Genomic DNA, 14,389 nt, shown 5'->3' on the forward strand with positions numbered 1-14,389 from the left:
AGCCCCAGGGTCTGCTGCCATCAAGCGAAATCCAGTTCCCGCAGCCCGCAGCCCGCAGGCACGAGATCGTGACTCGTGTGTATTCTTCTTCTTGTGCTGGTCTCATCTTCTCCTTCGCCCTCTGTCTTCACGACAAGCCATTGACCATTGTCCCCGGGTCGCTTGTGGGCTGCCGTTGAACGGGCTGCCATTTCGGATTCCTTTGCTTCTATTTCGAGGCTTTGTTGGAGAGGCCTCTCACGTTCGCTTGATCCGTTGCTTCCTGGCGGTTTGCCACATTTCTCGTCTCCATTTGTAAGCCCTTGAGGCCACGGTTGCTTCGCACCAGCATAACTAGTCCAAGTTGGACGCAACCCCAACGTTCTTTCGACATTTTGGATCTCGGCCGATGACCCGGAGTAGTATTTCTACAAAGTTTTCTTCATTTCGAACACTATCGACGCTATCTCCCCTCGCTCTCTTACTTAGCCCACCTTCCTACAGACGACCTCGAGACAAAACAACTCGATTCCTTGCCTTGCGCACCATCAACATCCTCTAATCGAGCCGATATTAAGACGGCGCGCTGAATCGCGCATATTCTTGGAGATTCTACAACACAAGCATTCCTGGTGAGAACAGCAAACAGCAGCGACAACTCTCGCCCGACTTAAAAACCCCTCCCTTGCAGAGGAAGGCGGATATATAAGAGACTACATACACCCCACACGGCCGAGGTATATTACATAACTACTGCCTATGGGTGCCCGCGCGCGACGACCAAAGTCGCCATCATCGCAACAACCGGCTTCCCTCTCTGTGAAGAAAGGGAATGCCAACGGCAAAATGAGCAACGGTGTGGAAATGCGGCGCAAGTCTGCCAACAACCTCGACACCTCGGAGGCTGTGACTGGCAACTACATTTCTCGCGAGAGCTTTTCGCTGGACGAACCGGTTCCCAAGACACCGACCGCGGGCAACCATGGATTTCGCGAGCTGCCGAGACGGGACAAGCGAAGCTTCCTGTTGCTGGTATTGCTGTATTTTCTCCAGGGCATCCCCATGGGCCTTGCTATGGGGTCGGTTCCTTTCCTTTTGAAGAACCACATGTCGTACGGGGAGATTGGTATTTTTAGCTTGGCTTCGTACCCTTATTCAATGAAGCTGTTTTGGAGTCCTTTTGTGGACGCAGTTTGGAGTTCCAAAATTGGTCGGCGAAAGACTTGGATTGTTCCTATTCAGTTCCTTTCTGGCTTCAGCATGCTATGGCTTGGATCGCATGTTGAGTCGATGATGGAAACAACCGGGAAGCCGGGCGGGCCTACCGTCTGGGGCTTCATGACGTGGTGGTTTTTCTTGGTTCTAATGTGTGCGACCCAAGATATTGCGGTGGACGGCTGGGCCCTGACGCTCCTTACGCCGGCAAACGTGTCTTATGCATCCACTGCCCAGACCGTCGGCCTGACTGCAGGCCATTTCATGTCGTATACGGTATTTTTGGCTTTGAACGCCAGCGATTTCGCCAACAAGTGGTTCCGGTCGGTCCCTTCAGAGGAGGGGCTTGTTTCACTGGGCGGATACTTGACGTTCTGGGGCTGGGTCTACATCATCGTTACTATTGGACTTGGCTTCTTGAAGCGGGAGGAAAAGTCACATAATGACGACGGCGTATGGGACGTCTACCGAATCATGTGGGGCATCTTGAAGTTGAAGAATGTGCAGACAATCATTATTGTGCATCTCATTGCCAAGATTGGTTTCCAGGCCAATGACGGGGTCACGAACCTGAAGCTCCTCGACAAGGGCTTTGGCAAGGATAACATGGCGCTCACGGTCCTCATTGACTTTCCTTTTGAGATTAGTCTCGGATACTATGCGGGCATGTGGTCGCAAAAGTATACACCCATGCGACTGTGGTGCTGGGGATTTCTCGGCCGACTGGGTGCGGCCATCTTTGCTCAAATCACGGTGGCCATGTTCCCTAGCAATGGTGTGACCGTGTGGTACATGGTTGTGGTGATTGCGGAGCATCTGTTGTCGACGTTTACCAACACCATCATGTTTGTTGCCGTTTCTGCTTTCCACGCCAAGGTCTCGGATCCAGTCATCGGCGGCACATATATGACTCTACTCGCAACGTAAGTGCAGTGGCCTTGAATTTTTTTTTTCGCACATTCATATTTGGTAAAATCAGGCTAACAATGGAATGGCAGCGTTTCCAACCTGGGCGGTACGTTCCCGAAATATTTTGTGCTGAAGCTGGTCGACTCCTTTACGGTAGCTACTTGTCTTCCCACACTCAATGCGGATACGTCCAAGCTGAAGGGACCCGTGATTACCGAGGCGTTTTCTTGCGCGGTGCAAGCGGAGAAGGAGAGATGCGAAAATGGCGGCGGCACATGCGACATGAGCCGAGACGGATACTACATGGTCAACATGCTGTGCGTTGCGTTTGGTCTGGTGTCGTTCTTGTGGTATATCAAACCAAAGGTGCTGCACCTGCAGAGCTTGCCTCTCCGGGCTTGGAGGTTGTCGCCGACCAACGACAAGCGGTAGAATGGGCAATGCAGGATGGAATAATTGAGACATTTTTATTGTATTACTCTAGAGGCTGCTGGTGAGACTGCATGTAGATGGTGTGACGAATTCACCGGTCTATTGAGGCAGGATTTGTCCCTCTTCTAAAGTGACGGTGATACGTAGTTGGGATAGCTTGATTATAGCCTGCACAACAGTGGGTTTCAAATGCAATTTAAAAAAGAATGTTTGGCCACGTCGCTCCTGAGCTTGGCATGAGGGTTTCTGACTTGTGCAAAGACACCTGGACTCACGTAATATATGACAATGCCCCGTAGAGTACGCCTGGAGACATACAAAAAGAGACACCTACAGCCATGCGCGCATTTCGATGAATGTCTCAAATACGAAGCACCGAGTTGAGAGTTGATATACGGAGTACAACGCTACGGAGTACGCAGGTGGTTGTATGATGTATGTATCCCTGTCGCCTGCAGAGCCAAAAATATACTTGCACTGACATGATGCGGGCGTCTCGGCAGTTGGCGTTATGTAATTTTTCGCCCGTCGCGTTGCACCGCATTCGCCTCGTCGGCCAACTGGGCTGAGATTGTTCAACCCTGCAGGTGAGAATCGGCGCTGTCGTACATACATGCTATTAGTATTCATCTGGACCCGGCGCAAAGCGACTGCCGGTCTGCGCACGCCCATAGCCGACTTGCCCATTCTCTATGAACAGCCTGGCCGTTTCGGCCAACTCTGGCTGGATTCCTTGAATAGCCGGAGGATACGGAGTAGGGCATGTAGACACGGCTCACGTTCTCGTGTGCCGCGTGAAGCCACGTGTATGTATGGCTGGAAGGGAACACGCAATTTGCTACTACTATTGATGTCGGCTCGGCACGTCGGCGAATTTGGGGGAGCATGTTTGGCAGGAGGGGCCCCGTCGGAGTTTTTCGAGGCTCCTTCTGGATTTGTCGGCTGGGGCGTCGAGTCGCAAATGGAATACAAGACGGCGGATTTGGCAGGAACCTCGGTCTGTTTCGAGGCATCGTGGTGCCCGGTATAACTGGCTTTTTTAAAAATAAAAAATAAAAAAATCGCGAAAAAAAAAGTCTGATATTGCTTACTACAAGGGTCGCAAAGGGCCTCTCACGTCGTGGTGGAATCTATGCATCCCGTTACCGTTTCGGGCCCGACTTACATACATGCTTTTCTTTCTACGTTCCAAGGCCGACCAGCCGACCGGCCAAGGCGCGCCAGCTCCGTGCGTCCCGCGACGACGATTGCACACACGCTCGGGCTCGAGATAGACCGAGCTCGTCGAGCAGAGCCAGTCCGTCTCGGGGCAATCTGGACGCCGGCCCTCTCCGTCCATCTGGCCATGTTGAGCCAGCCAAGGAGGAGGAAGAGACGGCACGGCAAAGACGCGACGCCTCGCGCGGGCTGGGCTGTAGATGTCGCTCCTTGCGGATGCATTCCCTCCCAAGACCGGGATAGCGAAATGGGAAGGAAGGGGAAGAAAGAAAAAATCGTCAACATGACATGTTTGTCGTTGCGACGGGCGGCATGGAGAAAATGTATTTAAGCTCGCTGCTCTCCTCTCCCTTTGCTGGTAGATACTCGACACACTCGCCTTCAATCAAGAATCATCTACACCGTTTCAAACCATCTTCCAGGTTATACACTTGCTCCTTTTTTTTAAAAAAAAAAACCAAGATGCATTTCAACGCTGTTCTCGTTGGCCTCGCTGCCCTTGTCTCGCTCTCCTTTGCCCAGGACCAGGCCAACTGCTACACGATCGAGAACTGGGGCTCCAAGATTCACGACTGCGGACAGTGTGACGAGGGCTACAAGTTCTCATATACGCAGAGCTTTTGTGACATTGGCTTCCAGTGCTGCAAGGGCGTATGCTGCCGCTAGGAGCAGCAGTAAAAAGGTTCGTGTTGTGACTTGGGTTTTCTTTCGTGGGTTTATGTACTGACGCTGAGGTTTAGACGATGCAGCTTGGCTGCTACTTCGGAGATGGACTGTGCCTGGCTTTGGGGGAGTCAATTTCCAGGATGGGGGTTGAGGAGAACTGGAGAGTTTTAAAATGATTGGATGGATGGATGGTTGGTTTATGGATGTCTCTCGGAAAGAAATATAGACTCGGACGACCGGTCCAGAGCCACGCTTGATGTACATAGCAAACAATCATCTGTTCAGTCAAAAACGGCGGCGTGCAAGTGACTAGTGAAGAGTGAATGAGGTGCAATCCGACTTGCAATGAACCAGGTAAGCAGAGGACTGCGAGTGTCAGACAAGGCCGGCTGACTCTCGGCCCATCGGCTGCCATCAACGGCATCTGGACCCGGAGCTCCCCGGGGCCGGAACCCACCAGGCCGAGGCAACGGCCAGTTGACGTCACTCGCGGGCTGCCATGCTGATGGAACCCGCGCGAGGTCATTGGCCCAAATCGTTGGTCCGTCGGCACGAATCGTCGCGGTGCCTAGGCATAGCGGCCGCCATGGCGGGGGAGGCTCCGGCGGCCCGGACAGACGGGAGGGGAAGGCAGGCAGCTTGCATCGCGCATCGCGTGCGGCCACGGGAAGATGCGCAGTATATACGATCTGTATATATTCACAGCTTGGTTTTCCCTCGCCCAGGACTGCGCATTTTTCGTCTAGAGCACATTTGCAGACTCACGCCTCGACGCACCACAGTATACCACGCACATGCAGTCACCAGCAGCTCGAGACTCACGTTCAACCGTCGGGCCATTTCACAACCCCACCATATCCGCATCCCGGGATGTAAGCTGCTTCGTAGTTGTGAGCACAGCAAAAAAATAAAACCGCAAATACACCAGCAGAATGCATCCTCATCCTCCCGAAACCTCCTCACCAGAGCCCGAGACCACGCAGCCAGGCCCATCTCGATTCCAATTGCGCCCTCGCTGCCAGCGCCCGCGCACACAGCCGCCCGCGCTGTCGCTCGCCTTTTCATCGTCATCGTCATCCTCACCACCACCATCCCCATCGTCGTCGCCCCCCTCGTCGCCCTCCACAATGGCCTCGTCGTCCTCGTCCTCTCCCCCCTCCGACGAGGACGTCTACTTCTCCACCAACCCGCCGCCGCGCTCCCTCGAGGAACACACGCGCCTCGCCGCCTCCTTCATCAACACGCACGCCCTCGCCTCCCGCCGCGTGGTGCTCATCACGTCGGGCGGCACCACGGTGCCCCTCGAGAAGCAGACGGTCCGCTTCATCGACAACTTCTCGGCGGGCACCCGCGGGGCCACGTCGGCCGAGTACTTCCTCGAGGCCGGCTACGCCGTCGTCTTCCTGCACCGCCAGTTCAGCCTGCTCCCCTACTCGCGCCACTTCTCCCACTCCAAGGACTGCTTCCTCGACTTCCTGAGCCCCGGGCCCACGGGCCAGGTCGAGTGGCGCGCCGGTCACGACGCCGCCAAGGTGCGCGACGTGCTGGCCAAGTACCGCCGCGCCCGCGACGCCAACATGCTGCTCATGATCCCCTTCGTCACCATCGGCGACTACCTGCACGAGCTGCGCGCCCTGTCGCGCCTCATGCGGCCCCTCGGGCCCCGGGGCCTGCTGTACCTGGCCGCCGCCGTGTCCGACTTTTTCGTGCCGCCGGAGCGCATGGCCGAGCACAAGATCCAGTCCACCGACGCTGTCGTGGCCGCAGTCAGGGCCGAGGACACGGACGAGGAGTTTGACAACTTCGACGCCTCGCCGCGCGTCCCCCGCTCCAAGCGCCTCGTCATCGACCTCGACCCCGTGCCCAAGTTCCTCAAGAACCTCGTCGACGGATGGGCGCCCCAGGGCATGATCGTCTCGTACAAGCTCGAGACGGACCCGGCCCTCCTCGTCCGCAAGGCGCGCTACTCGCTCGACCGCTACCAGCACCACCTCGTCATCGGCAACCTGCTGTCCACGCGCAAGTGGGAGGTGGTCTTTGTCAGCCCCGGCCGCGCCGACGCCTGGCTGCGCGTGCCGCCGCCGCCCTCGTCCATGCCCGCCGGATGGGGGGACGCCGAGGGCCGGCCCCTGCGCGCCGACGAGCTGCCGCGCGAGGATCCCGACACCGAGATTGAGAAGCTGATTATTCCGGCCGTGGCCGAGCTGCATGACGCGCATATCGGGAGGTAGATGATGACGATGGTGGTGGTGGTCTCCGGGTACCGGGTATAAAAGTGAGAAGAAGAACAAGTAATAAAGAGATACGAACGTGTTCGTCTGTACATTTGGCAAGGACAACGTGGGAGCCGCCAAAGAATCTAGCCGCACAAGTTCCGTAAAACGTCGAGTCGCAACAAAAGGCCCTACACTACGGCAAGTCACTGCTGACATGACAGTTTGCAGCTCCAGGTCCGGCATGGCTTGCGTTTCAATTCAGCACCTTGAGCTAGTATCCGTGCTGTATGGCATCATGGGCCACCTGCGTTGACGCAGATACCAGTTTCTCCAACAACAATTATATAATTTATATTGAAATATAGCTAGTCATCACAATCTACTTTATTTGTGGGTATTTTTAGCCAGTTCCTACTGCCATACCCCGTCATGAATCATCAGATACTCCAGAGCCATGCCTTGTCAAAATCGGCTGGACCGAGACGCCGTCAATGCCGCTGAAATACACCAAAGAAAAAAATGTGTTTCTACTCTTTCAATGAACGCATCAAAACTCGAACCAAGTGAGTAGAGACCCGAGACCCGAGACCCGGGCTGTTAGCTCCAAACTCGATGCTTCCGAGTCGCCCAAACTCCCCACCGTCAACTTGTCCATCCAAGCTTAGTAGGCAGACAGCCAGTTCTTCATACCGAGATGAGTAGTCTTGGCTGCCATCAAACACATCGCAGAGCCGACGTAGATTGCACCCGTAAAGATGATCAGATTCTTGTAATCACCACCACTGGCACCTACAATGTTGCCGCCGATAGGGATACCAATCAGACATGCAAACGACACAACCGTATACGTCGTGGCGTAGTATCGCCCGTATTGCTGAGTCTTGCACATTCTTCCAATACACACGGGCGCAATGGAAATGCTTGTCCCGCTGCCGAAACCAAACAGGATTGAAAAGACAATGATGCCAGCGGCGGTGTGTCCCAGCGGCAACCACACACACAAGCACGCAACCAGCGAGAGAACCGCCGAGAACAGACATACATTGAATGGCCCCACGACGTCTGCGTAATATCCTGGCAGAGCCCGCCCGACGACCGATCCCGCGTTCATGATGGGCAACAGGTGGAAGGCAAACTTCTCGCTGAAGCCCTTGTGTTGCGCATACGTAGAGATGTATGCGAGGGGGATGAAGAGTGAAAATTCGAGCAAGAAGATGCCGATTGCAGTCAGGGTGTAGGGGACCTGCTTGAAGATGCGAAAGTCTGGGTGCGCCGTGGCGTCGGGTGCGGGAGGAAGACGAGATCGGACGAGCACAATGCCAATGACGCCGCCGACGAGACAAATGAGAGCAAGGACGCGCGTGGCCCAGCCGTAGCCAATCTGGTCAAAGAGCGAGGTGAGCATGAGTGGGAAAATGATGCCGCCGATGCCCCCGGCCGTAGATGCCATGCCGGTAGCGAAACCTCTTCGTCTCCGGAACCAATGCCCAACCGCAGCAATGCATGGCGTAAAGAGTAGCGATGTTCCAACCCCGCATAGGACTCCGAAAGATAGGATGAATTGCCACAGTTCTGTTGCCCTTGTGTTAGTCAATCCCAAAGTCTTTGAAATAGCAAAACAAAGGATCGGCATCAATGAAGCATTCTTCAGTCCCCAAGCACATGGGCCCTCAACCTACCTTTGCAGAAACTCATGCATACAACCCCAGTCACAGTTGTGATGCAACCAGCAATGACCAACCACCGCGGGCCATACTTGTCAAACACGGGGCCAATATAGACACCGCAGAAAAAGGCAAGAAAGGTGTAGAGGGAGAAGATCCAGCCGACAGTGCCCTCGCTATGGCCCTTCAACTGGTGGCTGAGTGTGTAAGCTTGGAAGATAGCAATGGTATTCATCAAGCCCATCGCCGACATCAAGGCAAACCACGCACCCAGGACCACGAGCCACGCCCGCATGCCGCCTTCGGGAAAGCTCTCTTCGTAGGATGCGCTCGAAACTTGCGTAGTATTCTTTTCTAGGTTGTTGGTCCCCTGGTCCTCGGCCTTGTTGCTATTGGTGATGGCGTCTTGGTTGCCATTCTCCACAACATAGGTCTCTCCATCGTCATGGAGTACTCGCGAGTTTACCTGGTAAACGTCCATAATTGCGTCCCTCGACGGTTATGTAAACGGCAGACTCACTGTTCGGAAGGGGACCGTCCCTTGTTACTATATCTGCTACTTGGACATGAACTAACAAGAGGGCAGTGGGATGTAAGAAACCAGGTGTATTTGCGGCTTTAGAAATGGCGCCTTATAACAACAGGCGGGAGCCATGGATTTAAGAGGGTGGGAAAAAAGTTCTTCTTAGCAACTGACCCTTGGAAGGCGGCCCATCTAGCTTTCTGACCCCAGCTGGTGGTCGGCGCCGAGCGCAATCAACTCATGATTGTGGGGACATTCAATCCACTCGTCTGCCGTTGAAAAGACTTTTGCGGCGTCGGCGCCTTGATGGTGTCCAGTTTAACATCCCCATTTGGGTCACCCGTGGCTACCACACTCCTTTCGGGAATTGTCGTCGGAGTGTGGAGGCGGCGTGGACGCGCATTTGACCACATCCCTGGCTCCCAGCTTCTAGTCGACACACCGAGTTGAACCCAAGGCCGAAGCCGAGCTCCGTTTCTTGCATCTTGACTCATCGAAGCTCAAATGTTCATTGTTCCCATTGCTGATTGTCACTGTCATTTTCCTCGTATAGACATGTTGAAGAACTGCCGGGCACAAACAAAGTTGAGATGCGGGGTATGCAACATAGATTTATAACTGCTGATTTCTAATCCCTAGTGTTGTGAGTCCCAATCACAGTGTTGCTGATCTGTAAAGTCGAGATGAACTGGAACTGCAAACTAAGAGACCAGAAATTAGAATTCACTTTACATGCTTCGTTCGTGTTCTCAACGACGGCCCCCATCACTCAAAGGTCTCACCCCGAAGCATCAAATCATCCGGATCCGGTGGAGCCTGGCAGCGGAGGAGGAATTACACTATCGAGACTGAATCGACTTCGCGTTGCCTCTCCCGTGTTATGCCGTATGATCCATATGAAATAAGCCACATCGAGCCCGGAGACCGTCCTGCGCCCGCGAGGGTGCATTAGCTATGCCACATTTCCATGCTGGCATGCACATCGGCCTATGCAGTCTGAATAGGTGAATGCAACCCCCAACTCGTTATCACAGCCACGATTGCGGAGTGTAGTATTCTCTGGCCGTCGGGTATAGTACACAATTTTCCGTCCAACTGGTATTTCCATCACAGGGATTAGGCGCGCATGTAGTACCTCCCGTGGGATGACACCATGAAACAATAGGCGGTGATATGCCCCGGAATACGGAACCAAGGTCCGGCAGGCAATGCGAGGCCCCACTGTTGATCGGGCCTCGCCAGGGGTCCGAATCGCCGAGTCAAAAGAAGGTAGGAGATTTCGAAGTCCAAAATCAGGTCGCGCGGTGCTGTGCGCGGGATTTCCCCTCTGACCCACTATCGAATCTTCTGACCAAGCCCGGAGCAACCAACAACTCAGATGGCATCCAATAGTTAGTCATTGTTTGCTACCGATAAGAAGGCGTGATGACACCGTTGATATCCACAAGGTAATGTCATCGATCTTTGAGACATGTAGGACTGTTTGAATTGCTTCGTAACCAGGTGGTTCTGTGCCAAAGCCTCATGAGGTTTTGCAGTAACCACCAAAATGTTGTTAGGAACGCCCCTCTCACGATGAAAAGTTAGCCCAGACTGCAGAGTCTGCCGCAGATCACCGCTCCCGGGCTATCTGGTAGGCATGGGCGTCTATGCTACTGACTGTATGGATAAAACAGACAGCGCTGCAGAAGGCGTTGCACTGGCAGTCCCAGTTACTCGTCCTTGTCTTCGATGCCCTCCACGGTCACAGTCCAATATTTCTGCTGTGTATCTTCAGCCGCCTCAGCCGCTTCTTTGGTTGATTTTGAATTCCCTTCCTTCTCCAATCGATCTGCCTCTTCAGGCTCTGTCAGCCCGCCCTGACCTCGACCCTTGTCCAGCTTCCTCTGTACAGCCGCTGGTACGAAGGCGGAAACAGCTTCTTGCCGAAGGTCTCGCATAACAGGTTTCGCCTCGTACACAGTCTGGGATTCGACAGGAGGTGCTTCCGTCTTTGGAGCCTCTGCTTTCTTTGCCATATCTTCACGCATCGCATCGGCATTTGGGTTTCGTCGTGCTCGCCGTCTCGCGTACCACTGGTCTAGGACTTCCTTTGGAATTGGGGGTGGCGTGTCTCTTGGCATAGGAATCCTGCGCACCTCCTCTGGCACGTCCTCGTCGGTGCTCGAGCCTGCAGAGTTGCGCCGTCTTTTCCCCAAGACACCCGAGTCCCCATCTCGTCGGCCGCCGCGATGAAATGAAGGTGCTCTATCGCCTAGTGTCTCTCTCGCTTTCCTTACCCCTTTGGCTTCCTTCTCGAGCCCCTCTAACAACTGTTCTTCGTGTCGTGATAGCTTGCCGCCGCCCGCAGAAATGGCCTTTAAATCATCGATCTGCTTCTGAATTCGGTCCGGGTTCTTGCGCGCTAATCTTTCGTTGCGCCTGTCTTGAGCTTCTGCCTTGCCTATAGAGAATGGTCAGAATGGAATATTGAATGCTGATGACAATCGTGGGGCATACCCTTTTTGATTGCCTTGGCCTTTTCAGCTTTCCGCTGAGCCTGCACCGGGTTGTAGCCCTTTTCCTTTGGCATTTTGCGAGTGTCTGGTTCGCGCTACGTCTGGCTTCGAGGACCGGAATTCGTCTCTGGTCCCAGATGATGTGGTGGCGATTAGGTGGTATTATTTGGAACAGCAGTATTCGCTTTGCTGCGTGGAAACTGTTGAAGAAGCTTTGTTTGAAGGTTTGAGGCCGAAACTCTGATGTGGGAAGCTCTTTCCAGAGCGGTGGGTCCTCCACTCGTCGCCCAACGAATAAAGTCTCCTGCGCTCCAGCATCTGCCCAAACACACATCACATCACTTGCGTCTCGCATTAGATTTTTTTCACCTCCATCAAAGCCAAGTGTTCCGGCTTGTCCGCCGTAGTCTCAGATCTGTCAATGTTGAAGGGTATTATCTTCATTTGCTCCTAAAAAAGAGGGCGGGAAAATCATGCGCCGTCAGCGGGTATCCATTCTCTCAAGTCATCTCCCGCACGCAATCATGCTCCCCATCTTCCACACAGGCTCGTTATTTACGTATAGCAGAAAGGAAAAATAAAAATCTTTAGTCGATAGAGTGCCGAATTATGATGGAGAGTGGTAATTTGTACTGTGCTACTCCGGCGCCTACTTGGTCATTGCCAAATGCATCCTGATCCCGACTACGCTTTCGATTAGCAACCCGTTCTTTGGCTACAAGTAGTCTCTTCTCCGTGAGTATGATATGATGCGTACTATTTCTCATTGATGGATCTACCATGATGCAGAATGAGTGTGTTAAATAGACATTTGACCGCGTAATGATAGGAGCTTCGTGTCCAGCAAAGAAAAACCAATCCTCTCCGTCGAATCAGTCCAGTCGGGTAAACAAGTACAAATCGATACCTAGTTATCCACGTCATTCAACTTGGAAATTCCAAAGGCCTTGTTCATACGGTCGTTGGCATTGGACGGCGTGGCATCCAAAACCTCCATGTTGCCTTCATCATCTCTTTCACCGGTCCTATATGCAGCATGGCTTCCCAGTTTATACCACATATATATGGTCAAGAGAGCGGCGGCCATGAGAAATGCGAAAATGGTCCAATTGCCCCGGCTGTACATCGGTGAGTCGCTGCTGGGGAAAAGGAACGGTGACGATATTCCTCCACAATTGGCGATGGCAATCATTCCGCCCGTCGCAAGCGCAGTTGCTGTTGAGCCTTGCACCGTCGCCGTTCGGTACTATTCAGCCCATCTCGTTAGTTTTCAACAGTCTCGCAGGATTGGCTTTCTCTACGCACGGGTTGACGTATCCTCCTGAATCAGAAGATGAACTCACCGCAACAAAAGGTAGGACAGCCGCATTTGTGCAAGCAATAATACAAATTGCAAAATACCGAACCCCTCGCTGCGAGACAACAGCCAGCAGCAAATACCCCGTCGCCAGGAACCCCAAAGCGCCAAGAATGTGTCGCGGCCGCTCTCTAGTCTTGTCACTGTGAATACATGTCCCAATAACAATCACCATGGCCACTACGTTTGGCGGCACCGTCAACAGCTGGGCTTCGTAGCCCTTGTAGCCAAGTGCTGCCACAATCGTCGGGGCAAAATAGCCGAATGCATTCAGGGAGTTTGTCATGAGAAAGTAATGTGCGGCGAACAGCCAAAACCAAGGATCAATCAGGGTTTTCTTCGCAACGTCACTGTCCCAATGCTTGTCCCCCATGGACGGCGCATACGGCCCGAGACGCTTCACAGCAAAAGCTCGTTCTTCAGGTGTCAACCACGAAGATGTCTGAGGATAGTCAGGGAGGTAGAACCACACCATGACGCCGACAATTACAGCCGGGATTCCTTCGAGGATGAAAAGCCACTGCCAGCCAGACAGTCCAGCCTTTTTGTTGAGAAATGAAATCCCCGTGGCGAGCAGACCCCCAAAGGCGCCTGCAACTGAAACCGAGGTTGCAAATATGGCCATTCGGGTTGCCCGCTCCTCGGGCTTGTACCAGAAGCACAAGTACATCATCATCCCGGGGAAGAATCCAGCCTCAGCAAGACCCAAGGCCATGCGTACGGCTAGAAGGCCGCCGTAGGTTGTGACGGCGGCCGTGCAAATGGTGATGATGCCCCAGCTGACCATGATGCGGGATATCCAGCGGCTGGGGGAGAAGTATTTTAACAGGATATTGGAAGGAAACTCCATCAGGACGTATGGGACGAAAAATAGAGCCACGGCAACATTGTACCGCTGACCCGTGAGGTTGAGCTGCACAACTATGTTGTCTTCTGGGGTGTCATTGTTGAGGGTTCGAGCATTGCCCAAGTTGACTCTGTCCAAGTAGTCTGCGCATCTTGGTGAGTTTCTGGCCATGCATGGAAAGAATATCATGCCGGGCGGGCATGTATTGGAATGGGTGTACTTAGGAGATATGTGACAACCACCCACGGCAGAATCCGAAAGTCTTGTTTGCGGACGATGCGGCGCTCCATAGCTTTGTCCGATATGTCGACAGACTCGAGCCCCGGCACGTCTAATGACGGCACGGACGACATTATGGACTTCCAGATACCCATGGTTTGGTGCTTGTGTGATGCTTGTGTGAATCGAGCAACAGCCAGCTGGCGCTTAGTATTGAGTTGGTATTCAGGGTCTCGAGAGGTGTGGTCCCGGGAAATGCGCAGTTCTTATAACTACATGTACCTACGTAGGGATCTAGCAATCAAACATCTCTCCCATCAACTCCTGCTATACACCCATGGTCATGTATCAGTTGATACTTGCACCAGACATCTCTTGGAGTGCTGGAGGACTGGAGGCGCCGCCACACAGGGGCCAGTAACCAATAAGTAGGAAAGCATATATTTTCGCTGCATCAAGTTATTGCTTCCAAGAACACGGTGGCTGAGGCTATCACGAGATTGCCTTGACTAGCGGGCCATGGCACTGCACCAATTACGCTGGTACATCTGACGCGGCACGATGCGAACGGTCTATTTCTCTAGTCTCATTACTATCCTTGGCCTGGTATAGCCTAATACTGTTTTAGATTTTACGCTTGCACGAT

General features: G+C 53.5%; 6 protein-coding genes across 6 annotated transcripts; 3 read left to right on the forward strand and 3 right to left on the reverse strand.

Annotated features, from left to right (window-relative positions):
- Positions 1 to 738: 738 nt before the first annotated feature.
- On the forward strand, positions 739 to 2,535 carry G6M90_00g090350 (uncharacterized protein; the record flags this gene model as incomplete). Its single annotated transcript, XM_014686208.2, has 2 exons — positions 739 to 2,117; positions 2,193 to 2,535. 2 exons carry the CDS (start codon positions 739 to 741, stop codon positions 2,533 to 2,535), a joined length of 1,722 nt encoding a protein of 573 aa, XP_014541694.2.
- Positions 2,536 to 4,215: 1,680 nt separating this feature from the next.
- Positions 4,216 to 4,595, forward strand: G6M90_00g090360 (uncharacterized protein; the record flags this gene model as incomplete). The annotated part of the gene is made up of 2 exons (XM_014686209.2): positions 4,216 to 4,404; positions 4,494 to 4,595. The coding sequence occupies 2 exons, from the start codon at positions 4,216 to 4,218 to the stop codon at positions 4,593 to 4,595; spliced, it is 291 nt and encodes a 96-aa protein (XP_014541695.2).
- Positions 4,596 to 5,546: 951 nt separating this feature from the next.
- Positions 5,547 to 6,650, forward strand: CAB2 (Phosphopantothenate--cysteine ligase CAB2; the record flags this gene model as incomplete). The annotated part of the gene is made up of 1 exon (XM_014686210.1): positions 5,547 to 6,650. The coding sequence occupies one exon, from the start codon at positions 5,547 to 5,549 to the stop codon at positions 6,648 to 6,650; it is 1,104 nt and encodes a 367-aa protein (XP_014541696.1).
- Positions 6,651 to 7,296: 646 nt separating this feature from the next.
- G6M90_00g090380 (uncharacterized protein) lies at positions 7,297 to 8,780 on the reverse strand (the record flags this gene model as incomplete). Its single annotated transcript, XM_014686211.1, has 2 exons — positions 7,297 to 8,207; positions 8,315 to 8,780. The coding sequence occupies 2 exons, from the start codon at positions 8,778 to 8,780 to the stop codon at positions 7,297 to 7,299; spliced, it is 1,377 nt and encodes a 458-aa protein (XP_014541697.1).
- A 1,754-nt stretch (positions 8,781 to 10,534) lies between these two features.
- G6M90_00g090390 (uncharacterized protein) lies at positions 10,535 to 11,394 on the reverse strand (the record flags this gene model as incomplete). Its single annotated transcript, XM_014686212.1, has 2 exons — positions 10,535 to 11,265; positions 11,322 to 11,394. The coding sequence occupies 2 exons, from the start codon at positions 11,392 to 11,394 to the stop codon at positions 10,535 to 10,537; spliced, it is 804 nt and encodes a 267-aa protein (XP_014541698.1).
- Positions 11,395 to 12,227: 833 nt separating this feature from the next.
- Positions 12,228 to 13,877, reverse strand: prlL_6 (MFS transporter prlL; the record flags this gene model as incomplete). The annotated part of the gene is made up of 3 exons (XM_014686213.1): positions 12,228 to 12,566; positions 12,664 to 13,667; positions 13,745 to 13,877. The coding sequence occupies 3 exons, from the start codon at positions 13,875 to 13,877 to the stop codon at positions 12,228 to 12,230; spliced, it is 1,476 nt and encodes a 491-aa protein (XP_014541699.1).
- Between the last annotated feature and the right edge of the window lie 512 nt (positions 13,878 to 14,389).

The sequence above is a fragment of the Metarhizium brunneum genome, chromosome 5 (genome assembly GCF_013426205.1).
Source record: "Metarhizium brunneum chromosome 5, complete sequence".
In the NCBI taxonomy this organism is placed as follows: domain Eukaryota; kingdom Fungi; phylum Ascomycota; class Sordariomycetes; order Hypocreales; family Clavicipitaceae; genus Metarhizium; species Metarhizium brunneum.